The following is a 26149-nucleotide window of genomic DNA, read 5'->3' as shown; positions in this document are numbered from 1 at the left end:
TCATTCAGCACTCAGCTTTCATCTCTCTATGGCTTCAACCTCCGAAGACATTGCTCCTGGCTCAGGAGGTGAAGGAGTAAGGAGACAAAGTTCTGTGCTGAGTTTTTCTGAATATCCCTAAGCCCTGCAGAGCAATGCCGTCCACCCCTGTTCTGATTGATATCTCCGACTGATACTGAGAGGAAATTGAAACCATTTGAATTCCATCACTAATAATTGGGTAAGTAGAGATCCAAACCCAATTTGCCATTTTGAACTTCCAGATGGTGAACATGGTTAAATCTGCATCCTGAAGATAGATAGTGAAAGGAAACTACTTCAAGTCTTCCATCTGCAGAGATTGGTTCAGACCACAAATGTAATTGCCAGCAAGGCCAAAGGTAGTACAGCTGCAGAGACCTGAGAGAAGATGACTCTCACATGTCTCCAGGGGGAATGAGTCATCTTGCATCTCAGCCCACACCCCCAAATGGTGAACACGGCAGGCTGAATGTCTGTCAGAGTGAGTCTGGCCCTTTGTGTCTCGAGTCCGGTCCAGTTGAAGACAGACGTCACTTGGTTTTGGACGATATCTTACCTGTTTAGCCTGAAGACTTAAGTCAGTAACAAATAGAGACCTGTGTTGAGCATATCAGTGCGGCAGCCTGCCGCCTGTACCACTTTACTTCTCACGGGAGATATGTCTGCACCCATGAGCAAGCACTTTGGAAGCCTGCAGGTAGATTCATCTTTCTGAAAGGCAAACCAACCCGAAAATAAGGAACAGGGAAGAGATTTAGGGGTCGGGGAGGGAGTAGCTGTACTATTTTTCTGGCCCAGGGCTTTGGTAACTGTGCAAGGGAGAGAAATATAAGGAATAATTGTTTTTGGGCTTAGAACCAGGAAAACTAGTTTTCCAAATTAATCCAGCGAGAGCCATGAATCCACAGTATTTCATATCACACTTCATAAAACTCCCGTCATAATCCATAAAACTGACATTATTAGATTAAAAGCCTGGGCTCCTCCTATGTGGAGTTCGCTCATTAGACATGCTGTAGTTTTATAACCTTAAAATTCCTACCCAATTACCATGATTAATACTGTGCCTTAATAAAATCCAAAAAACAGGGCAGGTACCATCTGTTTGTTATAATTGTGTGTTTAAATTCTGCCCAGCTAAAAAGAGATGGAACCTTAGCAAAGAGAAGCCAGAACAAGATTCAGGATATCACAATATATTGAGATGGGAATTACAGAGCGGAGACAAATGATCGTTATCCTTATGAATCCTTCATACAAGACTTTACCAAGAGGCCATTTTCCTGTTTCTTAGTTAACGTTACAGAATAATGTGTAGAGAATATTCTACTGGCATGCTATTTAAATATTGCAAATTGCAGTTTAGATACTAGGCTGAGTGATTTTATTTAATACACAAATTCAACTGGAGAAGCATTTCTGTGAACATTGCTTTGCATTGTTAATGAGTTGGATGGTTGAATGAATAAATGAATTGGTGAGGCAATTTTGGCTTATTTGAAACATTTCTGATGGTAGTTTTTAATTGGATTATCTAATGTAAGTTTTCTGAAGAATAATAAGGAGCTGATACGGTTTTTTCTTTGGGACTAGAAAGTCTGGGGGAGGGGGAGAGGAGGAAATTAGGAAATTGCAGAGAAAAGGAAGGATTAGATAAATATTCCTTGCTGGCCAATGTAAATAAGAAGCTGATTCACTACAGATCCACTGGCTGGAGGGTATGCTAAACTCCAGAAGACAGTTGTTACTCTACTAACAAAGCATTAGGCTTAGTATTGATCACACAAATTTATGGAATTAGATTAACTCTTTGAAGTATTGGCCAAGAAAGTGATCATTTGAATAGCTAGGTATTTGCCTCTCCCCCCTCCCCACAATAACCAATTGGATGAGAGATGAGTCAACTGCTCTGTGTTAATGTAAATAGTTAACAGTTACCTACTGGTTTAAGGAAGTTCAGGTCCATTTCCCATTACAGCATTTGACAATGAGTGGTCACCAAGAACCAGCTCAGATGGGCCAATTTTCTTTCAAGTTTTTATCCTGACCACTAGCCCAAATACATGTTAATTTTTTTGATCCCCAGATCTGGAGAACTAGTATAAATGATATCTTTTGTTGTTATTACATCCATACTTTACAAGGGAGGTAAGAAACCTGGATAGCCATGACTTAGCATAAAATGAGCCGTGTCAAATGGGCCCAATTAACAAATTTTTTTCACATTGAAACGATTAATTCAATCAGAATCAAATTTTAAAATTCATAATTTTGTATCAAAAATGTCTTAGGAATCCAGTAATACAATAGCATGGCTTTTCTGTTAATGGACATAAATTATAGGGCTTTGGGTCAGTGCATAACTTAAGAATTCATGACCATCTGTGTTAGAGTCAATGACATAAAATGCACATGTAATTTTTTTTCTGAGATCTGTTGGTTATTTAATTCTATGATTACTCAGTAATTTGCATCATTTTAGGAGGGGGAGAGGGGTTGTTTGTTTTGAGAAAGAGATGGTCTGGACTTTTGATTTCATCAGTGTATGGAACTACTGTGCACTATGGTGAGAAAACTCTTACAGAAGTAGATAGGCAGCCATTCTGCTCTGAGAGAGCATGAGAGGTTAAATGACTGGCCTAAAGTCACTCAGTCATTGTGTCAGAGGTGGTCTTTGAACCCAAATATGACCTTGAGTGGGCTCCTCTCTATCTGCCCAGGCTGTCTCTTTTAGTTATTACTGAGTTATTACTCAAACCTTTATTAATGTGCCAGATATCCAACATAAGATCTCATGACACTTCCATTTAAATGCCCTGCTAACATTTTGGAAAGTTTTAACTTTCAAATCACTCTTTTCCATGAAACATAGCTGCATTCAGAGATACAAGTATGAAACAAGTTATTTTTTACATGGGAAAAATAAAGTTTTCTTTAATAGCATGCTAACTTAGAGACCTCGGCACAAAATTGTTTATTTACCATGGTAACTTATGCCAGAGTAATTGAATAGCCCAGATTTGCCTTTTTAGAGATAGCCAATAATCCTGTGGACTGTGAAGATTAAATGTGTAACTTTAGAAATTTGTACTCTCTTTAAAAATTTGTTTAGGTGTGAACATAGAGAAACACAGTAGAGGGAGAAAGGAGTAATAAATAGAGGTGAACTTATAGCAGAACATGTTCAGCTAATTACTAATAAGATTTAGAACCTCCCACTTTTTGGCTATCAGCTTAAGGTCATTTTATGTTAGCTAGGATAGAATGCAACTGATAGCACCTGTCTGAACCTCTGGTAAAGTTGGTTTGTAGCCTTGATTTCATTTATTCATGCTACTTCTGTGTCATCAAAAGTATAAATTGACTGACAGAAATCTCTACTCCCAAATGTAACTGTACATAATTTACTGATGCCATGGATATTTCCAACATCTTTGAAAATTTACTCATTTTTCTTATAACATCATTGTGAAGTACACAGCACATATGTTATTATCTTTGCTTTACTGATTATGAAATAGAGGCCAGAAATAGCTAGTATTAGAAAGGCAAAGTGACTTGCTTATAATCCCAAAATTAGTAAGTGTCTTGAGACTAGAACATAGACCCTCTGACTATAAGGCCAAAGCTCTAAAGACTCAGACTAACCTGGAAAAATCTGGCGTCCATTGGTAATACATCAAACCTAAAGGTAGATTTTGGATTTCCTAATCTCTGAGTTTGTCTTCTGATTTCAATTCAAATCGTGTAGATGGACAAATTCTTGGGAAGATAAAGAAAGGCCAGCTGTGGGCATAGTACGGCATAGTTAGAAAATAATGGAACCAATCAAAGTTATTGCTTTCAATCTGACCTGAGTGTGGAGGAAATTCTCATTAGTTGGTCTCCGTCTGGAAAATAAATGACTTGATTACATCAGGGGCACTATTTTTCAACGCGTAATCCATTAAGTAGACTTTATTACCTTAATTTTTTATAGTTAAGATGGTAAGTCCCTTTTTGGTGGCACTCAAGTAGAAAAAGAAGTCAGCTAATTAATCTAACTAGTCCCAAATCCTAAGAAACATGACTAACTAGGTAAGAATCCAGATCACTCTCAAAACACAAACACCCTTGAACAGGAATCTACTTTTTCTCTCTAGAATCCTCCACGCTGGGTTATGCCAGCATGTTAAATCATTTATAGCATGTTGGGTTTGAGTAGTAAAGTGGCTAGACTGTTCGGTGAGGCAGTCCCTTATACAGAAATCCAGATGCGTCTCGGAATTCACCCTGCTGGGATTGCATCCATGTCACATGTGGCTTTTGTTGCATGCTAGCAAAAGGGCAGCACCCACCCAAGATGCCTCAATGATTACAGTCCCAAGAGAGAATACTGTAAGAGTCCTCAAGTTAATCACTTTGGATACTGCCAGGAGTCTTTCCTGACTAATCAAAAGAGTTAATACATTTTAAGAAATTGCCTACCTAGCCTGAACCAGGATAGTTTCATCGGACAGTCAACAGGGCGTCCGCAGACACGGTTCAAATCTAGGTTCTGCGAAGACTGTCACCTTAGACAAGTCCCTTCCTCCCTTTGCACGTTAGTTTTGTCTATACAGTTAAACTCTATCACCAAGGCCCACAATTTTATGAAAAATTTCAGAATCCTATACAAAGACTCCAAGAAAGTTAACTTTTCCAATTTATTTATTGCAGACTGATTGGGTGTGAGCAGAGAAGAATTCTCTCCTTTTAGCATCTGTCCTATTGTGCTGGGCTTACATAGACAATTCTGTGATACCGTGGTTAATGAAAAGGAACTCTTTTATGAAGTCAACAAGATTTTTAAAAATAATAATAAAATCCCTCTAGAACAAAAAGGTTGAGATTCACAGCTGCATGATAGAAGTATGTCAGTTTATCAGTTTCCATTTGGCTACCTACTCAGATGAAGGCCATCTCTAGGCAAGTATGTCAAGCCTATAGGGTTTTCTTAATTCCCTTTTTGATTCCTTTTTCCTTTCCCTCAACAGTAATGATTGTCCCTAATTCAGAAACCCAAGACTTGAACCCCTTCTTCCCTATCAAAATAGATAGAGGGAGGAGGCAGAGAAAGAAGGTTAGGGCCCAGTAATCAATCTCTATAACTCTATTCATTCCCTAATTAACTGATTTGTTCATATTAATGCTGTTTCTTTATTATTATTATTATTATTTTGTCATTGATTTTTTTCTTTGAGTTCATTTTAGTCCTCCATCAATAGTATTAATGGACCTGAGAAGGATCATATTGGGGAAACTGTTCCTTTCAATGTTTCCAACTTATTTCCTGCTACCAAATTAACAGTAGTCTCTTTATGATACTATTTGTCCCTGGACTGTGGGATGCCTTGACCTCAGGTACTACTGAAATGACCTGATAGGTCAAATGTGTAAGGAGCCAGGATTGAGCATCTTTATTGTTTATTGATCTTAAACACTCTCTAAATATTTTAAGCCAGTACTTCTGTTGGAGCCACCTCAGAAGAGGGCCAGCTCTCAGTGGATGTCAACACCCAAGTAGGCCATGCTGAAGGGCCCCCAAGAGGCCTTAGATCATCCTAACATTTGATACCAAAAAGAATTAGCCAGGAAAACAGGCTGAAGGAAAGTAATTTAAGGATCATTATATTCAGTGAAAATCATGACCAAACAAAAAACCTGGATATCATATTTCAAGAAGTAAAACTTAACAAAACTTTTAACTTCTATCAGTCAGAACTAGAGTACAAATTGAATACAACAAAGAATATCATAGCCCAAATCCAAAGCTTCTAAGTCAAAAACATAATATACTAAGAAGCCAGAAAGAATTGAAATACCAATGAGCCTTAGTCAGCATTATACAAGATTATACTGCAACTACTATACAGAAAAGGAAATACTGGAATGCAGTATTTCAAAACGCACAAAGTATAATTTATCCTGCAAACTTTAATGTAACCTTCTGGATTTGAAGAAATGGATCTTTAACAAAATAAAGTGCATTCAAGCATTTTTTAAAATAAAAAAGATCCAAGTTGAATAGAATTTTTGAAATGCAAACACAAGCAACAAGAAAAATATAAAACATTAGAGCAATGAAAAGAAGCTAAATGATGATGGAGAACTTGCATTCCAAAAAAAGAGAGGAAGAAACACAAGTGTACATTCAGAATCCTAATATCTTTGAGAAATAAAAGAAGTTGAAGAAGACAAACACAGAACCTGAGGGTAGTTTTGTTCTGTCTTTTTGTTTTTAAGAAGCATAATAAAAAATAAGGGAAAAAAGTATACCATATTATTTCATATGATTAGAGTAATGCAATAGTAAAATATATAAACAGGGATTAAGCAGTGGGAGAGTGGACATCTCATGAACCTCACTCTAATCTGAATCAGGCAAAAAAGGAGGTTTTACAACGTGTGTGTGTGTGTGTGTGTGTGTGTGTGTGAGAGAGAGAGAGAGAGAGAGAGAGAGAGAGAGAGAGAATTATGTACAAATACAATAAATTCCACAAGGAAATGCACAGGAATGGGGGGGGGGAGATTAATAGGGTATAGAGTTTGAACGTCACAAACTCACAGTTCAAATCATTATTATTTAGGGGTGCTAATTTTTTTCCTTTGACTTCTTAAGAAGTAATCAATCTCGGTATTCTGATTTACTTACTTTGGAGTTTGAAAGGTTTCTGTTGCTGTTCTGTGGATTCTTTTGATCTGTATTTTGTGGCTGGCTTCCTATATTTCTGGGCAATTTTTCTTTATGATTTCCTGAAATATATCATTCAGGTTTTCTTTTTTAGCCACCAATACATTATCACTAAACTCTGCCATAATATTTAGAAGCTGTGCTATAAAATTGTTCAGTTGACAATCAAGCTTCATGTCATTTGATTGGTGACAGTCTAGTCTGATGCTTGAGCCCCAACATCATTAATTCCCATGAGCTTTGGTCTGTTGACTGTTCCACTTGCAACATTTATAATTCCTAGGAAGCTAACTGTTCCAGGTAATGTTGTTTCACCTACTTTGCTTTCATGGATCCAACTTAAAACATCAAGTGGGAGGGGATTGTATTTATTTGTTATAGTTCCAAGATGTATTTTTGCCATACAAACCCACAAATAATGTTGCAGGTCTCTGCCAACCCAAAGAATCCATTTTTCCCATGAAATAGTTTTAATTCATTTCAGATTTTTACTTTGCTATTTGCCAGCACCATTGCCTGCCATGCAAAGTAATAGCAATAAAATCCAGACTTGCTGTCTCCCACCACAATTACTTTTTGTTCCTTTCCTCCAGAGAACAGGTTTGCTGAATGGGGCAGCAGATTCCTTCCCCTTCTATTGTTAAGGAATGCCTAGAACTGTCACCAGAATTCTTTGGGATTAGAAACTGAGAGTAAGTTCTGTTAGTACACTTCAGACAGGTGGTGCTAAAATGGATTAGATTTAGATCAGATCCAAGGGCAGTCTATATATAATATAAGAAGTACAAGTTTCCTCATTTTATAGATGAGGAAACTGAGCCATGGAGAAAGTTAAATGAGTGTCCCATGGCCATAGTTAATAAGAAGCTAATGTCCAGTGTTCGTTCACTGACCTACCCCACCCCTCATAAGAACGTAAGATACAACCTAGACTGACATGATTGTTCATGATTACCCTCACAAGGGGATGGCACACCAGCAGTCACTGAGGACGTCACTGCAGCCTCAGGCCTCTGTAAACCCTTCTCTCAACATTTCCTCATCTAGCTGACTAAAGCACAGTTTCTAACCACTTGTTATGCCACAATTCTCTGTTTCCATAATTATCCTGACTCAGTACTGCCTTGGTTTCCCTGCTTCTCAGTCCTACAAAACCTCCCCTCCCTCTTAATCAGAATATTTGATAAGCATAAAAGATCTTATGTTTTAGAACATCAGAATGCCTCTCCCCATCCAAAGCTATCAGAATATCAGATACTGTCTTATCAGGATGCCTCTCCCCATGTGCGGGATGCCTCCCCCATGCCTCCCCTCACCCTGTGCTCTCAGCACCCTGAGTCCGCCCCTGACTCAGTATATCCCCCGAGTCTGAGCCATGTGTATATAGGTCATTGAGAACTCACATTGTTTTCTGGATTCTTGGATTGTCTCATTCAGCCCTGGGACCAAATCATGGATCCATTTGGTCCCAGTAAATCTTTCCCTTTAAATAAATTATTAAATACTCTCTAATCTCTTTCTTGCCTCAGTTTCTCCAGCATTACACACTGAGACTCACTCAACTTTCCTTACCAACAAACCACCTGTACAACAGCCTTCTTCCTACTTCCTTATGCTCCTTTGTACCACAGCAACTCCTCCCACTGGCTAGTTGAATTATGTAGAATAAAACAAAAACATCTCCTGAGAACCCTACTTTGCTGGCATCTGTCCTCCATCATATTTAGCAGTTCTTTCTCTAAATGTCTCTGCTTTTATTCCTGGGGAGTGCAAGGAGAGAATAGGATAAATATAGTCAATCTTCAACATTTCCACATTTAATTTTCATGATTTCAAGCATTCCTGGGATTTTATTAGTAACTTCATTTTTATTTTCACCTTATTTGCAATTATACACAATACGACCAATATGAACAAGCTCCCAAGACGGGTTTCTAAGCCTGAAAGCTGGCTTGGCACAATTGATTAGCTGGCCAGAGATATCAGCTCTGTCTAAATCTTCATCTGTTGCAGCCTCAAGGCTGCAGCCCTTCTCTGCTGAGCCCTCATTCTCTGAGGTCCTTAACAATCTCAAATGGTACATAAAACAGCCATTGTTGATGGGTTATTTCAAGTGAGCGCATCCTTCTTGCTCTCCAATGCCATCCACCAACCAAGGTCAGAGGGTTGGAGGTGATGTTGAGACCTCACCAGTCTTGCCACCTTCCAGCAACAGCAGATCAAATCCTAGTAGCCTCTCTATTGGTTTCACAGAGCCACCAAAGTATAGAGATTTACAGCAATATAATATACAGTACAACACCCTCACACTACAATTTGGCACAGTGGAAGATAAGGCGCAGGTTAAAAAATGGTATAGTTTTAAGAATTTCATTTGCTGTACATATTTATGGTGCTATAGACTTCATGTGCTGTGAAAAGGGAATATTGGTGAAAACAATGGTCTGAATTTTTTTTGTTAATTGAGACAAAAGATAACAGAATTCTAGAGAATTATTAGTGAGAAAAATATTTTGCACATTACTAATTTTAGTTTGTATATTATATTTTATGGGTTATTTCATGGTTACTGTGTAAAGAAAAATTCAAATTATCAGAATTGATATTTATATAAAGAATTATATGCAGAAAAGTACATTTCTAACAACCTCTAGCAAAAGATTTTTGATGATCCTAGGAACCTAATCCCCTATTTCCCATAGGTTCAGTGTATGAACATTTGTATTTTTTACTTTTGTATCACTTTCTAAGAATATTACTTTTGTGAAAGTTGAGTATTGATGGTACTAAATCTAGTCAGTAATTAAGTAGTAAAATAGTAAATATCATTATTATATAATAAAATGGCTAGCACTAAATGGAAATTTTTAGAATTATTTAGCCATTCCATTTAATTAATATCAAACAGTATTGGCTTAGAACCACAAAGAAAGAAACGTGGTCAACTAGGTAAACTCTGCCCTGCCCTGACCAGAATGGGGTTATTTTCTTCCCAATACTTTTTTTCTCTCTATCTGTGGCAATATACCAGGAAACTCAACAGGCCTATCAAAGTACTCCAATTTCCACTAGAGTTGGAAGAGTACTGTAGATAAAATACCACCAAAGAGTATCATAAGTTCTTATGATTTGGTATCACTATGAGCCTTTTCAGCAACCTCTGTTTGGATTTTTGTGAATAAGGCCAAATAGAAACACTTGGAATTGCCCAAATCATCCTGTGTAGTTAACATAAAACAGTATCAGGTCTCTGGTAATATAAAAGATTATTTTCTCTCTGATGATGGAAGTTAAAGAATCTGGTACTTTGCTTTATCAGCTCCCCTCATAAAAATCCTACATTTGCCTAAAGGAGGCAAATACAGTGGACTATGGAGAGCTGAATGAATGACCATTACTACAGCTATTCTTGATTACATTATTGTGATTTACCAGCTAATCCCAGGCTCAGGATGAGTTGTTAACTTCATCCTCACTTATTTTCTCTATCCTTGTGACTGAAAGTAGCTAGGTGACTTTTACCTGAGGAGTTTAGCATACTTTCACTGTCATTCCCTAAGGCTACCTGAACTCTCTTACACTGCCATATTCTGTTGGGCAGAGACCTAAAAGAGGTTTCCCTTCCTGAGGGCATTGATGTATGCTACTACACTAATTACTTCACATTAACTGGGCCAGACAGTACCATGATGCCCTTTCCTCTATTTCTATGGCTCTATACCAGAGAACTTCCAATAGAGTGGATTAGGTGATGCCCCAGATGAAGGTTGAAGTAGGGGAAAAATCCTATGGAAATCCAAGGAAACTACTTGGTCAGGCTTGGGGAATGGGAAGAATATATATGATTCCCATAGCCCAGACTCTGATTCTTGATGCCCCATAACCTAAAAAGAAAGCCTAAAAGCTTATCGGATTCTTGAAGCTTTGAAGAATCCATATCCTTCCTCTCCCCATTACCCCCAGCATTCTAATAACCCTTATTTATTGCAAAAGTCTACAAGTCCGCATCTTTTAAGTAAGGCACAGAAAATGATATAGCCCTTAAGTGGGCTACCCAGAAATCTCTTACTTTATTCAGGATCAGTGTTCTATCCACTGTGCCATCTACACCACTTCCCACCCCCACTACCCACCCCCTCACTTTCCCTGTGCTTTGTCTCTCACCATTAGAATGTTAGCTCCAGGGGCAGTTAGGTAAAGCAGTGGCCCAGGAATCAGGGAGACCTGAGCTCAAATCTGGCCTATGACACTTAGCACTTACTAGCTATGTGAAACTGAGCAAGTCACTTAACTCCAATTGCCTTGCTTAAAAAAAAAAAAATAAATCGACATAATATATAGAACGTTAGTTTCTTGGAGGCAAGAATTGTGTTTATTTGTACTTGTAGCCTCAGCACTTTATACAATTCCTGTGTACAGTAAGTACTAAATAAATATTCCATCTACTTGTCTAGCTATACTGTTCCCTAGGCAGTGGACATAGCTATGACACATTCTTGTTTAAGGATTTTTTAAAAAGTCACCAATAAGATACAAGTGTCAATTGATTCTAATAAGGCTTCAAGTATGGCCTTAATAATAGAGTCTATATTCCTTGCCCAAGGATCAGCTTAGCTAAATTCAGAGAGGCTTGTTACTAAGTTGGCCACGCATCTCACAAAGGTCATAAGAAGAGAAGGAATTGTAGTTTGTCACTTTGTGGGAGTATTTTTTTTTTTAACCAATAAAAGCACAGATAATGTCAATACTAAAAAAGAGTCATTATTGTTAATTCTTATAAATAATAATAATAGCATTTTATATAGTGCCTATTCTGTGCTAGGCACTGTGCTACATGCTTTACAAATATCATCTCATTGGATCTTCACAACAACCTTAGGAACAATGTTCAATTATTATTTTGAGGAAACTGAGAAAATTGAAACACACAGTGATTAAATGACTTGCCAAATAAGATCATGATTCCATGCCGGGCAGAGCCTTCTATCATGATTATAGAATTCCAAGATGATCATTCACATTCATATAACATTTTCAAGTTTACAAAGCATTTTTCTTTACAATTGCTATGTGAAATGGACAGTATTGCAAATATAACAGTACTATTTTGTTATAAGGAAACTGAGGTTCAAAGACTCAAGGCCAAAGAGCTGGTAAGTTTTAAAACATTTGATACTATTGACCTTCTCCAGGATACTTCCTCTTCTCTGAATTTTACAGCATTCTCTCTTGGTTTTTCTACTATTTGTGTGACACCTCTCTCTCAGTCACCTTAGTTGGATCTCCATTCCTAACTGTTAGAATCCCCCAAGGATGGATAGGTGTGTGTGTGTGTGTGTGTGTGTGTACTTGTAGATATAATATGTATATGAGTATATGCATACATGCATGTATATGTGCATATAATGTATGTATAAATGTATATATTATATATAAAATGTATGTGTATATGTGAATGTATGTATGTATGTCTATGTGTCTGTGTGTGCATGTCTATATGTATGTATATGTGCATAAATATATATATATACTCTCAATTAATGATTTTTATCAACTCCTATGTGTTCAGTTATCATCTCTATGCATGTGATTCCCAACTCTATCTATCCCTATATTTCCAGATATATATATATATATGCGTGCAACATATGTATATATGGAAAATTTCCATATGATACATATACACACACATATCTCACATTCCAGGTTTTACATATGTGTGTATATAGAAATTTTCCCACTGGACATTTTGAACTGGATGTCCTATAAACACTCCAAACTCAACATTTCCAAAACAGAACTCATTTGCATTTCTCTTTTAAACCCACTTCTCTGACCTTTTTCTATTGATGGTAAACTGTTCTTTCAGTTAAACTTTCAATGTAAGCATTTTACTATTCAGAAACTGGCAATCACTGCAAATCAGAATTTTATATATTATTTTGTTACTTTCTAGATTAGAGAACATATTAATGTAGATTAAACTTAAGAGTGGTCAGCTAGGTAGTCTGGAGTCAGTAAGACTCATGTTCCTAAGTTCCAGTCTGGCCTCAGACACTTAGTAGTTGTGTGACCCTGAGCAAGTCATTTAACATTCTTTGTCTCAGTTTCTTCATCTGTAAAGTGAACTGGAGAAGGAAATGGCCAACCATTCCAACATCTATGCCAGGAAAATTCCAAATGAAGTCACAAAGAGTCAGAAACAATTAAAAATGACTAAACCACGACAAACTTAAGAGTGTGTGTGTACTTCTCCCCCTCCCCCTGGTCAGCCCATTTGTTAAATATTTACCTATACCTCATTATATTACTCCATAAACATTCTGGAGCTCATGAGGAGTGCAACCCAAGGAATGAAGTCCTCATCATACTGGAGGCCAGAAACTAGGGAAGGATGATGATGGTGATTATAGTAATAACAACAGTAGGCATTTGAGGAGTACTTTACTTTAAGATTGGCAAAATCCTCTGTATCCATTTTCTCATTTGAATCTCACAAGACCCTTTGCTTTAAATGATCAGGTAGCTGCATTAAGAAAACAGAGGCCAATCAAATTCCAATTTAGGGGAAACTAATCCCTGTTGCCAGAGAGAAGGAAACTGTGTGGGTCTAATCCATACTTTGGAAAAAGGCTGGTAGATATTGGTTTTATCACATCTCATGCTTTGGTGACAAAGATCCAGGGATCTTCTAGAGTATTTCCCACCATTTTAATATTCTTAGGTGTTTCACTGGACAATTCTTCTGACATAGCTGATGATTCAATAGTTAGAACATTGGATCTAGAGTTAAGAAGGCCTGAGTTCAATTGTGGCCTTAGCAGTGTGATCATGGGCAAATCACTTAATTCTGCCTTAGTTTTCTCACCTTTAAAATGAAGATAATAAATAATAAAAAGTTTAGGGCTAGCAACCTCTCAGGATTGTTGAGAGGATAAAATGAAAAACTATTAGTAAAGCATTTGGGAAACCTTAAAGCACTAAATAAATGCTAACTATCTGCTGGTATTCAAGAGCCCAAGGTGATACTGCCTCTTCCATAACATGTAAAACAACAGAGTAAGATGTTAATAGAGATTACTATAAATTGTAGTAGCAATAAATATCTAGAAATCAGATGTGAAATCTCACTAATTTTAGCTCGTTGAGAAGAGAGGAATAAGGTTCACCTGCAAATGGTGAAAAGTTTGAAATGAAAACTAGTTTGAAGGTAAACCAGTTTATTGCCTTTAAGTTTATTAACTTAAAAGGACCTAAGAAAGTGTTTTTATTTAGGAGAGGTCTTAATGGGATCAGATTTAATGCATAGATAAGAGTAATTTGTAGAAATCACTAGATTTCATAGAAATTAGAAATGTGCTTCTAATTGCTTGAAAGCAAATACTTATTTTTTAGACAATCTCCCTAAAATGTTTTCTTCAGTTTGTGCTGTTTGAAATATTCTAAATTAACGGAACCTGAATTAATGAATTTTTAATGTTTCCATGTCTGTGAAAGAGGCAAAAGAAATCATTTTTGGATCATCTTGGTGTTTTCTGTAGCCAAGGAAATTCCCAAGGCTCAAGATTAGCATAAATTCATGGGAATCCAAAAGGGAAGCTTCCATTTAAAAAAATGAAATTCGCTAGTTTAATAAAAAATCAAATCACACCACAGCTAGAAGTCTAGAAGTTTTTTTTAACACAATGTACTTCTCTGCATCTAACCATCTTAGAGCATTAAACACTGAAAAGCTAAGTAATGTGTCCAAGAACATACCATCAGTATGTGTCAGGAGTGAGACTTGACTTCAGGTCTTTTTGGCTGTGAGACTAGTTCTTTCTTCAAAAATGAATGTCTCTCTAATGACAAATAACAAAAGAGTAATGATTTTCATTTGGAATTCTTTTTTTTTAATGAAGATTAAATGTTCTAATAATATAAAAAGGCATCTTAATGTTGAGAAAAGAGTTTTTAATTAAGAATCAGGACATATGGTTCCATGGCCTAACCCTCCTTCCTCCTAACTATGTGATCAATTTAATCTTCTTCAACCTCTTTAGAAAACAATTGATCACCTCACAAAGTTACTGTTTAAAAAAATTCCTTAATAAACCTTAAAAAATTAGATGTAATTAATTGTGAAATGATCATAGAATTGAAGAGTTAGAAGGACTTGTAGAGGGCATCTAGTTTTCCCCCAATGATTTTGGTCTTCCAGAACTCATTAACTTCCCAAGTTGGCGACTCGATTTCTGGAGAACTCCAGTAGTAAGGAAGTTTTCCTTAATATTAAACTGAAATCTGCTTCCCTGTAACTTCACCCCATTGGTCTTAGTTCTGACCTCTAGGACAGCACAGACTAAGTCTAATTTCTTCTCTCTGTAATAGCCTTCAAATTTCGACACCTGACAATAAACATATGGAAATTTGACTTCTGTTTTCTTATTACTGAGATCAATTTCATGGCATTACTGGAGTTTCAATTTTCCTAACAACTTCATACTTAACATACTACTCTGTGCCATCTACTTTGTGAAGTGTGATCAGGAAAAAAGGCCATAAATGCATTTGATTTTTCTTTAAGTTAATTTCACTGATATCATGGCAAAATCAGGTATATTTTATTTCCTTGAACAAGATTTTTGTTAGCTCAAAAAATTATTGGTTTCAACTCCCTCTGATTATTCACAATGTTCCATGTTTAGGAATGTTCCTTAGCATACATTTTTATGTAAATATTCAAAGGGCTTATAATCTCATCAGTAGGGAGAACTCCTGATTTGAGAACTCCTATTATGTTTATAGCACTGGTGTGGGACTTGGAAGATAAGTCTTAGGGGAATAGAGTGAGTCACATAGAAGTTAGATGACTTGCCAAGGACCCTATTGTTAATACATTGCAAATTTACATATAGCTTTACATATCCCTTCACTTAACTAAAATCAAATCGATTTTTCTTCAGTTATAAAGTCCTGAAATACTATTATGGGTTACCTTATGTAAAGACATTAAAAACTTGTCAGGTCATTATAGGCAGCACTTGTAACAAATGCCTAAGCTTCATTTAGCTACTGTTGAAATGATTTTAGAAATGATCAATGATCACAATCATATTATCCTAGAATCAAAGAATTTCAGCATTAGAAGGGACACTATCTAGCCTGTCAAAATTTTTTTGGACCTGATCCTATCATTTTAAGTTAACTATTCTTTCAGTTTGAGAAAATCCAGTCTTTCCTCCTTCTCAGTACAGGTCAGAGGATTTACAAATAGGGAATGTTACATACATTGTCAGATCAGGTTTATGGCTTGGATAGCTTTGCTGAACAGCTTTTCCTTTTTCTTTTTTCTTTTTTTTTTTTAATTTCTAATATATAATATTTTCTCCCCCCCCCCCAATTACATGTTAAAACAACTTTTTAACAAACATTTGGTTTTTTGTTTTTTAAGTTTTGAGTTCCAAATTCTATTCCTCCTTTATTTTTTGTTTCCTTTTCTCTAAGACAGCAATCAGATATAGGTGTACTCATATAAAACATTTCTGTGTTTTGTTCTGTATATTATGTTCTGAATGAGAAGACTCAAAGAAAAAAAGTGATACTTCAGTCTATATTCAGATAATATCACTTACTTCTCTGGAGGTAGATAGTATGCTTCGTCATTAGATTTTGGGTATTCATTTGGATCATTGTATTGATAGGAATAGCTATTCACAGTTCATCAAACAATATTGCTATTACTGTGTACAGTGTTCTCCTTGTTGGGCTCACTTCATTTGTAAGTTTTTCCACATTTTCCTGAAATTATCCTGCTTGTCATTTCTTATAACATAATAATATTCCATAGTTTAAAATTGCTCTCCAGAATGATTGGATCAGTTCACAATTTCACCAACAATCCCAGTTTTCCCACATATGTAACAACATATATCATTTTCCTTTTTTTTTCATATTAGCTAATCTTGTTTTTGTTTGTTTGTTCTTTGTTAAAAGGGCTAGGTTCATTAAGTGGGGAAAAGGGCAAGGAGAGATTTGGAAATTAGGTGATATGGAAATAAAAGACATCAATAAAAAATGCAAATAGAAAAAAATAGCACTTGAAATAGACCTACTTTTCTGAAACTCCTATCATAAGATCTAGAACTGAAAGGAACCTAGGTAATATCTAGCCTAAATGTTCTACGTTGTTTCTGAGGAAACTGAAAAATCAAAGCTATAGAAAGTAGCAGAACTGGAATTAAAATTCAGCATCTTCCAGCTCTAAATCCAGCCTTCTTTCTAAAACAACACAATCCATCCATTACAATGGAGGCCTTCCTTTGACTCTTTCTACCATTGTAGAATATGGGCTGTCCATCTGTCACACCTTATTCTTGCTACTGAACAGTCTCCTTCCATTTCCTGTTCCACATGTCTTTAATTACTCTTTTTGATATCACTTCTCACTTGTGGATCATCTTTGTTAATACACTCCTGCTTCTTTACAGCCATTGTGCATCTCTCCATTGCCCAGTGGGTCACTTGACGTTATGATTCCTTTGAGATTGTACCATTCCAAAAATCATAGCCATTTTTAAGCCATAAAGTGCCATAGAAATAGAAAATGCCATAATCATTGTTATTTCTATTTTTTTTTCTTATGAAAAAAACTGGTCTATCAGCTACTAAAGCTGCTTCTACTTTCAGTAGTTTTTTTTTTCTTTTCTTTTTAGGTGATTCTTATCATTAGTGGAAACCTGAGCTTCCTTAACTGGTTGACCATCGTTCCCAGTATTGCCTGTTTTGATGATGCTGCCTTGGGGTTTCTGTTTGGCTCTCAGCAGGGAGAGGTTAAAGATCGAGTCCAGAAAATGCAGGTTGAAGAGGCCAAGGAGAATAAGCCCCCTGTGAGATATGGTAAGTTACTTCCCAGGAAGAAAAAGTCTCCACCAGGATTTCCCAAAGGCACATCCAGGTATAGTACAAGGGGTTGTGGGAAATTTACATGTGATTTGCATTTACCTACCTGGAGGGCACAGGCTATGCTTCCTGTCAGGCAGTCTTCTTGTTAAAATGCTTTCTAGCTATATTGAATGTTGTCATTTCTTGAATTTTCTCTTCTCAAATCCTATTTGCCCAAAAACTGTCATGGGCTATTGCAGCAGTAAGTGTTCTGGGCTGGGATTCAGGAGAGGAGTCTGTTCCTAGCTCTCCAACTAGTTCACAGTGTGGTCTTGGAGAAGTCACCTCCCTGTCAGCCTCAGTTTCTCTTTCTATACCAGGTGAAGGAGAGGAGCTCTGAAGTTCCTTCTCATTCTGAGATGTAATAAAGCCTTCTTTTTGGATGAAGAGGTAGTGGCTTCCAAGGAAGAGAAGTCCAGCCAGGGAAGGAGGTTGTGTGAGGATGGGGCTTTCCAGGAGCTTACTTAGATACACTTTAGAAAGCATTTCTGTGGAAGAGCCATCCAGTTTGTCTGTCTGGAGGTACAGTTCTAGGCATTAGGGATAAAATATAATCTCTAGTGATGAGGAGCAGAAAGAGCCTCTCCCCCACCCTTGATCTGGGCAAACCTCAGATCATAGCATTATCTGGAGAAAACCAGAATTTACAGCCCAAGTTCCCTGAGGCAAGCAGGGAGGAGCACTATCTTGACCTTTTGATTTTAATTGGATCTTTTGTTCTTTAAGTGACTTATTACAGCCCCACCCCAGGCCAAGGTAGAATTCTTAGCTGAATTCTTTGCATTGACAAAACCCAAACCATCATAACTCCACTGTTACTGTTATCTAATCAGAAAGCAAAAATATGATATAATCCCCACCCTCATCCCAAGTTACATTCCCCCTGTAAAAGAACTTCCTAAATCCTTTTTAGGATTAACCCACTTTATGGAATGGACTCAACATGTCTTCCCCTGTTAATTGTGAGTTCCTCTAGGAAACTTAGTTCTCTCGTCTGTCCCCTTGTTAATCGCTGAAACATATTTTCCTTGCTAAAAACTCTTATGCTGCTCTTAGCAGCATAAAATCTTTACCCCTTGAGTTGGAGAGTCTAAACCTACAAATTTTTTTGAGACAAGCAGGGACACTGGGCCGAAATTGCAATATGCTTTTGGGGTTCAACACTCCCTCTCCCCAACATTTGGTGGCCCATACAGGGAGCCTTCTAACCCAACATAAGTGCTATCTGCCATCATTGTTATTGTTGAGATTCAAAGGAGACCCCAAAAGGTTAGTGTCACAGACCAGTGTCATTGCCAAGGGAAGCCCCAAAACTCTTTCTCTTTCTCTCTCTGACTGTGAGGGGGAGAGACCCATCTCAGGGAATCAGGATAAAGTGGTTTCATTCTGTTATCTGGGTGGGACCAGTTGAGTCCAGGACCACTCCTAACCCTGTTGAGTTGGAAATTAGTCCAGAGACTCATTCAATTTCAAGATTTTCTATTCTGATTCTAGCTGAAACTGCTCCCAGCCCCCATAAAGAGCTGTCCCCAGCTTCTAGCCAAGGTTTCAATTATAAAAAGAGGCAACTTGGGGCTCACTCCTTGCAGAGGACCTAATATGCCATGCCAAGGAACCTCTCTCTCTCCCCTTGGCATAGCTGCAACCTTCTACCCGCTGAAATGATATTCTCTTTCAATGTTACTCCCTCTTTATTTTTCTCTTCTGTTTCCCTAACAGGACTATGCTCTCTTTACCTTCCTGGTGAGATTTCTCTGGCTGACTTCCCCAACCCTCTTTACCTTCCTGCCAGGATTTCTCTGCTAAAAATTTTATGTCCCTCTGTCGGGACCTTGCCACCAAGGAATTCAGTCTTTCTAGCAAAGGCTGACTTCCGAATGCCAATAATAAACTTCTTTTTGTCAGTTTGGGTTTGTAAATTCCTTTACGAAGGACCTCTGTGCTGCCAGAAGGGATTCACACAACTCCTTGCTTGCACTGAATCCTAGGGGAATTGAGGGGACCCTGCGCTGAACTTCATTTGGGAACACAACCCAGAGTTTGCAGGCTTGAACCCATCTCCTAGTCAAAGGACAAAGTTTATTATAATTATAACACCAATTGAAGCAGACTTTTTTTTTTTTTAAGCAAAGGACCAAGAACAAGAAGATAAATTTATAGATAGAGAGAGCTGGTTCTTCATGTCACTGATATTCTAATTGTATGGCTTAGAGGTAGGACTGAGGAGTGATCTGGTAGGCATCTCAATATTGAATTTTATGGCTTAAAGGTGGGGTTGAGAAGTCATCTGGTATGTGTCTCACCATTTGTCTTGGAAACCCTATTATCATTGACCAACAGATTGTTATGTGGCAGTCAGCAATGATTGCCAAGAGCAATATTCTATATTATAGTATTCCTAAGGCCAGTAGACTTTAGGATCGTTGACAGATTGTTAGAACAATAGCACTTCTAAGTTAGGGAGCCTCAGGATTACTTCTATATTTCCCCTAGAAGCTGCCACTCCCCATCCCATCATCATTATTATCATTAAGTAAAAAAAATAATACCTACCCAGACTTCAGTGACTTGAGCTTTTTTGGTGATTGCAGAATCAAAGAATCTCACTTTCTATAGATTTGATTTTGCAATTTCCTCAGATACAACATGGAGTATTTAGGCTAGATATTACCTAAGGTTACCTAATGCCAATCAGTGCTTAAAAAAAAAGTTCCTTCTACCCAGTACCTGACATGTGGGCATTCAGTGAGGGCTGGTCAGTAGCCAATATCTCAAGATTAGGGAATTATCCTTCCCATCAAACCTCAGTATCGACATTGTGCCACTTCAACTATTCCTCCTTCTACTCTCCCAGGCCAAGTATTGTAGGCTAATCTTTTTCTCATATAAAAGCCCTTCAGATATTTACAGACAAATATTATATTCTCCTACTCTAAACCTCTTCCCAAGGCTCAACAACCCAATTGTTTTTGTTTTTTTCAAGTTCTGATGTAGCATGGTTCCTACCCTATTCTGTTGGTATACTGTTGTTTTTGTTTTGTTTTGTTTTGAGGCAATTGGGTTAAGTGACATGCTCAAAGTCACACAGTTAGGGAGTATTAAGTGTCTGAGATCAAATTTGAACTCGGGTCCTCCTGACTTCAGGGCTGGTGCTCTATCCACTGCGCCACCTAGCTGCCCCTGCTGGTATACTACTGTTGCTGCATCTGCTCACTCTATCATCCCCACTCTGTATCTCAGTCCTCCTAAAATGAGGCACTTAGGATTCTCCAGATGTCTTATTGGCTAAAACTGCCCTCTCCTTTGCTAGGAGTTATGCAAAGATTGCCCTCTTGGCTGCCACATTTCAATCATGACTCCTGTTAAATCTAAAAGCCACTAAGACCCCCAAAACTTTTTCACATGAATTACTTTCTAGACGAAAGAACAAGCTCAGAGTGGTCAGGTCACTCATGCAAGGTGATGTAGCAGCTATCACATAAATGAGGACTAGGACCCAGTTCATTTATGTAGCATTTTAAGATTTGCAAAGCATTGTACATATGTTATCTTGCTTGATCTTGAACAATAGGGTGAGGATCACAACATTTGACTCTCAACAGGCACCTACCATGTAGAGTGGTGATGTTATTATCCCCATTTTACAGATGAGGAAACTGAGATAGAGAGTAGTTAAATGACTTGCCCAGGAGGGTCACATAGTTAGTAAGTGCCTGGATCAGGATTTGAATTCAGTTCTTCTAGGCTACAAGTCCATCACTCTCCCTACTGCACCACTGAGCCTTGTTTCCCTCATCTTATAAAATTGGAGTAAGGATATCTTACTTATTAGCTTAACTAATAGACTTATTTTGAGGAAAGTTGCTTGTAAATTTTAAAATACCATAGGAATGAGTTGTTTTTATTAAGGGGATACTAGCTATTTATTAATAGTAGTAATAAATGCATTTAAATATAAAACAATATTGATAGTAAATACATAGTATTAATGTGCAATCATATTTACAATGATATTTAAATGTAAAATAATGTGAATAAACAAATTGTGCTAGGATATAGGTAGATATATTTATCAAAAGTCTATCTTTTTCTTACAAAATTAAAGGGCTGATATATTCCATTTGTTTGAATTCTTTGAGTCTTTCCATCTGCAACCAGCGGGTGTTTAGGCTTGCTGGCACGTGGTACAAGGCTCATTTTGGAGACTGAGAAGTGAAGTCACAAGGTTAGATGAATCAGTCCTACAAATGCCTTCTTTTTAAAAGCTCAGTGGGGAGCCAAGTCCTTCTGTGTACCTCATTACTTGTAGTTTCCCACTATTTCCCACTGATCCCATGGCTCAGCTCTGATCATCTTTGGGGAATTATAATAGTTTAGACACATACATTCTGGACCCTTTGCTTCCTTAATTAAGCAAGTCATTAAATGGGCACTAACCTTAAAAACATGCTTAATCTTCATTTCTCCAGCAAGTCCAGAATCTCAAGATTTAGGATATCACATTAAGGCGAGAGTTAGAGGCCTATTTGGGGGTGTGAAGCTTGGCTGTGAACTTGAACTTGGCATCACTAGGCTACAGATAATCATGAAAAAGGAAATAGGGGTCTTTTTTTTTAACCCAGAGGAGAAGCTAATTAAGCGTGGGCTGATGTGCACCTACCTTCTTTATCACCTCATTTCTGTCCCAGGAAGAACTTATTTCACATGCCCAGGGATTTCTCAAGAAAACAGGCCAGATATTTGAAGATACTTTATACTTCCCAGAATACTATTTCTTGCCATTTTGATACTTCAACATCCTTTACATACAATATACTAGAGCAAGAAGTGGTCATCCCAATAAACCTGTGCATAGAGTTCTATCCTAGAAAGTTCACTTCATGTGATATGATAGTTTCCTATAAAATAACGTTTCAGTATTGTAAGTAGTTAAAAATCTGAAATCAAGACATATAAAGAAATCAAAATTCTTTAACTGGTGCATCTTTCTTTCTTTTTTTTAATAGCTTTTATTTACAAATATATGCATAGGTAATTTTTCAGCATCAACTCTTGCAAATCCTTTTGTTCCAACTTTTTCCCTCCTTCCCCCCAACCCCTTCCCCTTGATGGCAGGTTGAAATTGGTGCATCTTTCCAGACAGAATAGTGAGACATCTTTGGAACAGGGTGCACATCTATAGGGTGCCCTGTGGAAGTCCTCTTTTATATGTTGTGTTCCACTAATTATGTGACTTTAACATTTGCTTACTCTGGCCTTTTGTCTTCTTTAAGGAAGTTCATACTGTATACCGAGAAAAGTTCAAAATGAGTACATGATTTAGACATAATAGGTAATATCTTAAGCAAATTGGAGGAGCATGGAAAAAATTACTCATTATATCTGAATAGGGAAGAATTTATGACTAAACAGGAGATAGAAAGAATCATGGGATATAAAATGGACAATTTTGATTAAAAGAAATTTTAAAAGATTTTTTAGATCCTTATGCAGCATGGTTTCATTATAGATCCTCTTCATCTCACTTGTCATGAACTGAATTTACTCCATACTTTCAGTGCCCTTCCTACAATGTTACTGAAACCTCGACAGAATTTTCCAGAACAGAGAGCAGAAAAACAATAATTTTCCTCTTTCTGTAGACCAACAGAGGACATCTTTTTCAGCTGTAGTGTCGCACTATTGACACCTATGGAATTTTCCTTCCAATAAGACCTAGCTAATGTAGCCACACCTTTCATATTCTACACTTGACTTTTTCATTGTTTTATTCTTAATTTAACAGCAGAGGGAAAAAAGAATGTTTCTATATATAAAGTAGAAAAAAAAAAAGAAGAGTATATGTGAAATCATGAATATTATATACAGTTTGGATTTTTTAAACATATATGTATATGATAAATGCAATATATTTCAGTTGAAATTGTCTTGCTTGTCTGTGTTTCCCTTTAAATTTCATTATGTTCCTTCCCTCCTTTTCATTTTTTTATGGAATTTAAAATTTTCTCTCTTTTTTTTTTTTAAACTTTATTACTAAGTTTTCCCTCTTCCCAAGTTTCCCCATCCATATGAAAATTAAAAATAGGAAATAGAAAACTTGTAACAAATAAGCCTATGTAAAACAAAACAAATCATATTTACCATGTCCAAAAAAGGTTGTCTTTTTCTGCATCTTGGGTCCCTGATTTCCCTGTCAGGAGAGCATGCTTCACAATTAGTCTTTGGGAATTGTGGTTGGTTATTGCATTAGTCATTATCTTTCCTACAGAACTCACTTTTGTTCAGCCTATTACAGAACAGAATGGGAAAGATTCAGTTACATAAGGAAATAGTAGGAAAAAAAAAAGGTTTGAACAAAAAGTTCAGTGATAAGCATATATATAATTATTATTCAAGCGACCAAAGAGCCAAATGGTCTGGTTGGTGCTGAGTGTTTATATAGATGAGAAAAAAAAGCTAAAGTTTGAGGCATAAATTGAGACCAGACTATGAAAAACTTTAGATTCCAGATAAAGCAATTTCGAGTTGACCTTATTGGAAATGGAGAACCACAATTGAATAATCTGAAAGAAATCAAAGAAAAAGTCAATTTGGAGAACATAACAGTACAGATGTCTGTAAACAGACAGATTAGGCATGTGCAGCATATCCAGTTCAATCTCAACTCTCCCTCAGCCTAAAGTTGGGCTACTGGAGGGCAAACCTAAGGAATTAGAGGGATTATCTTGTTACTACCATACAACTCATGAGCTGGGTTCTTCCTGTCTTGACTGTGAGCTGAAAATCAATTTAGATATCATAGTATAAATAAATACTATAATAATAATATTAAACAATAATAAACAATTAAATTAATAAATTATTATGTAAATATGTAATGAATTAAATTAAATAATAATAAATAAATGGTATAAAATATGCCCCACCCCATGCCCACCTCCACCCCTGCCTAAGTCAGTGACATGTTTTCCCATCAGTACATACAAAGACCAGAGGAAAGTCAGCTAAAACTTAGTGAGTAATTCAACTCCTGGTTCCTGAAATTCCTTTCCTTCATTTCAAGGAGAGTTAAGTAAGAAGTTCCTTCTAGATATAGCATGGTCTCCTTTAAACCCTGTGAATTCATACCAAGTCTTTCTCTGGTACCCAGTGCAGACCGTGCCAGCAGACATTGTCTCAGGGAGGATAATGCTAGAATACTGAGGGGAAGGGAGATAGGAGAAAATATCTCCAGACCTTTTGGAAATTCAGAGTCCTCCAGCCAAGCGGTATTGAGAGGGGAAGGGATCCAAGGCTGAAACCAAAATGCTCTTTTCTTCCTCCAAGTGACTCATGGGGTTTAACTGAAATTCCTCATTTGTCACTCACTTGCTAGGATCCCCATCTCTTCCAGCTGCTTAAATAACCTGGTCTTCTATTTTATAGGCAATCTAAAAGCCCTCATAACTAAGTTTGCTCAGCCAATTTGAACACTTCCTATCAACTCTATTCTCTTAGTCTAAAGTGTTTCATTATTTGGTTAATTGAAGATTGTTTTTTCTATATAAAAGCATCTAGGCATTTTATCTTAGCCAGGTGGGCTTGGAGTCAAAAAAACTAAGTTCTTTATGAAGACCTTAAATCTGGTCTTGGATATTAGATGTGTGACCTAGAAGAAGGCACCAACCTTAATTTGCCTCAATTTCCTTAACTGCAAAATGGCTTCCCAACAGGATTTCTGTGAAGATTAAAAGAGATATTTGTAAAACATTTAGCACATAATATTTATAGAGCACTTAGTGGCAAGTAGTAGGATAATATAAATACTTATTCTTCTTTAGGTGACTTGATGACCTATTCAGTCAATTCTACCTCCATCCATTCTCATTCAAATGGGGTTAAGGCCTCTATATAATGTTCTTTAAAAGAGTATGTGGGCTCCAACTGAATTATTTTTCTTTTTTTTAAAGTTGTATTTTTTTCATATTTAATCACAGTTATTTATCAGCATACTTATAGCAGGGGACTTTCCCTTCTAAGCAAGAAAAATAGTTAAACAAATATGTCTAGAGTAATGACTATCTTTGGACATGCTATGCAACATTCTGCCCCACCTCCCCCTCTCCCCCATCTTCCCCAGACCCTTATCTCCCTGCCAAGAGGATGTATATAAGTTTTATAACCTGTCTTCAGAGACCAAGATTAGTCATAACAATTACTCAGTTTGATTTCCTTCTCGTTTGCTGTTTATTTGCTTTATTGACATCATTATGTATATTGTTCTCCTAGCTCTCCCTTTTTCACTGTGCCAGTTCATATTTCTTCTTTCCATATTTCTCTGAATTTTTCTCATATTTGGTATTTCTTATCCCACAGGAATATTCCATTATATTCATATGCCATATGCAACTGAACTATTTTCCCTGCTGTCTCTAAAACATGTATTATTTGGTTTGGCCCCTTTGTTTAATATTGGAGAAAATGGCAGCTTTGGGAAAATTATATAACAAACTG

The 26149-nt window shown here is 36.9% G+C and overlaps 1 protein-coding gene across 2 annotated transcripts in view; it reads left to right on the top strand.

Moving 5' to 3' along the window:
- Positions 1-26149, top strand: part of LMF1 (lipase maturation factor 1) — a 739963-nt gene that overhangs the window by 655834 nt on the left and 57980 nt on the right. For both annotated transcript variants that reach the window (XM_031945746.1, XM_003761989.4), the window contains exon 7: positions 17428-17611. In XM_031945746.1, coding sequence (XP_031801606.1) covers positions 17428-17611 — 184 coding nt within the window. The remainder of the gene's footprint in view (positions 1-17427; positions 17612-26149) is intronic.

Source organism: Sarcophilus harrisii, chromosome 1, assembly GCF_902635505.1.
Source record: "Sarcophilus harrisii chromosome 1, mSarHar1.11, whole genome shotgun sequence".
Taxonomy (NCBI): Eukaryota; Metazoa; Chordata; class Mammalia; order Dasyuromorphia; family Dasyuridae; genus Sarcophilus; species Sarcophilus harrisii.
Note: the sequence above shows the minus strand (reverse complement) of the source record. Positions and strands in the feature narration are given on the sequence as shown.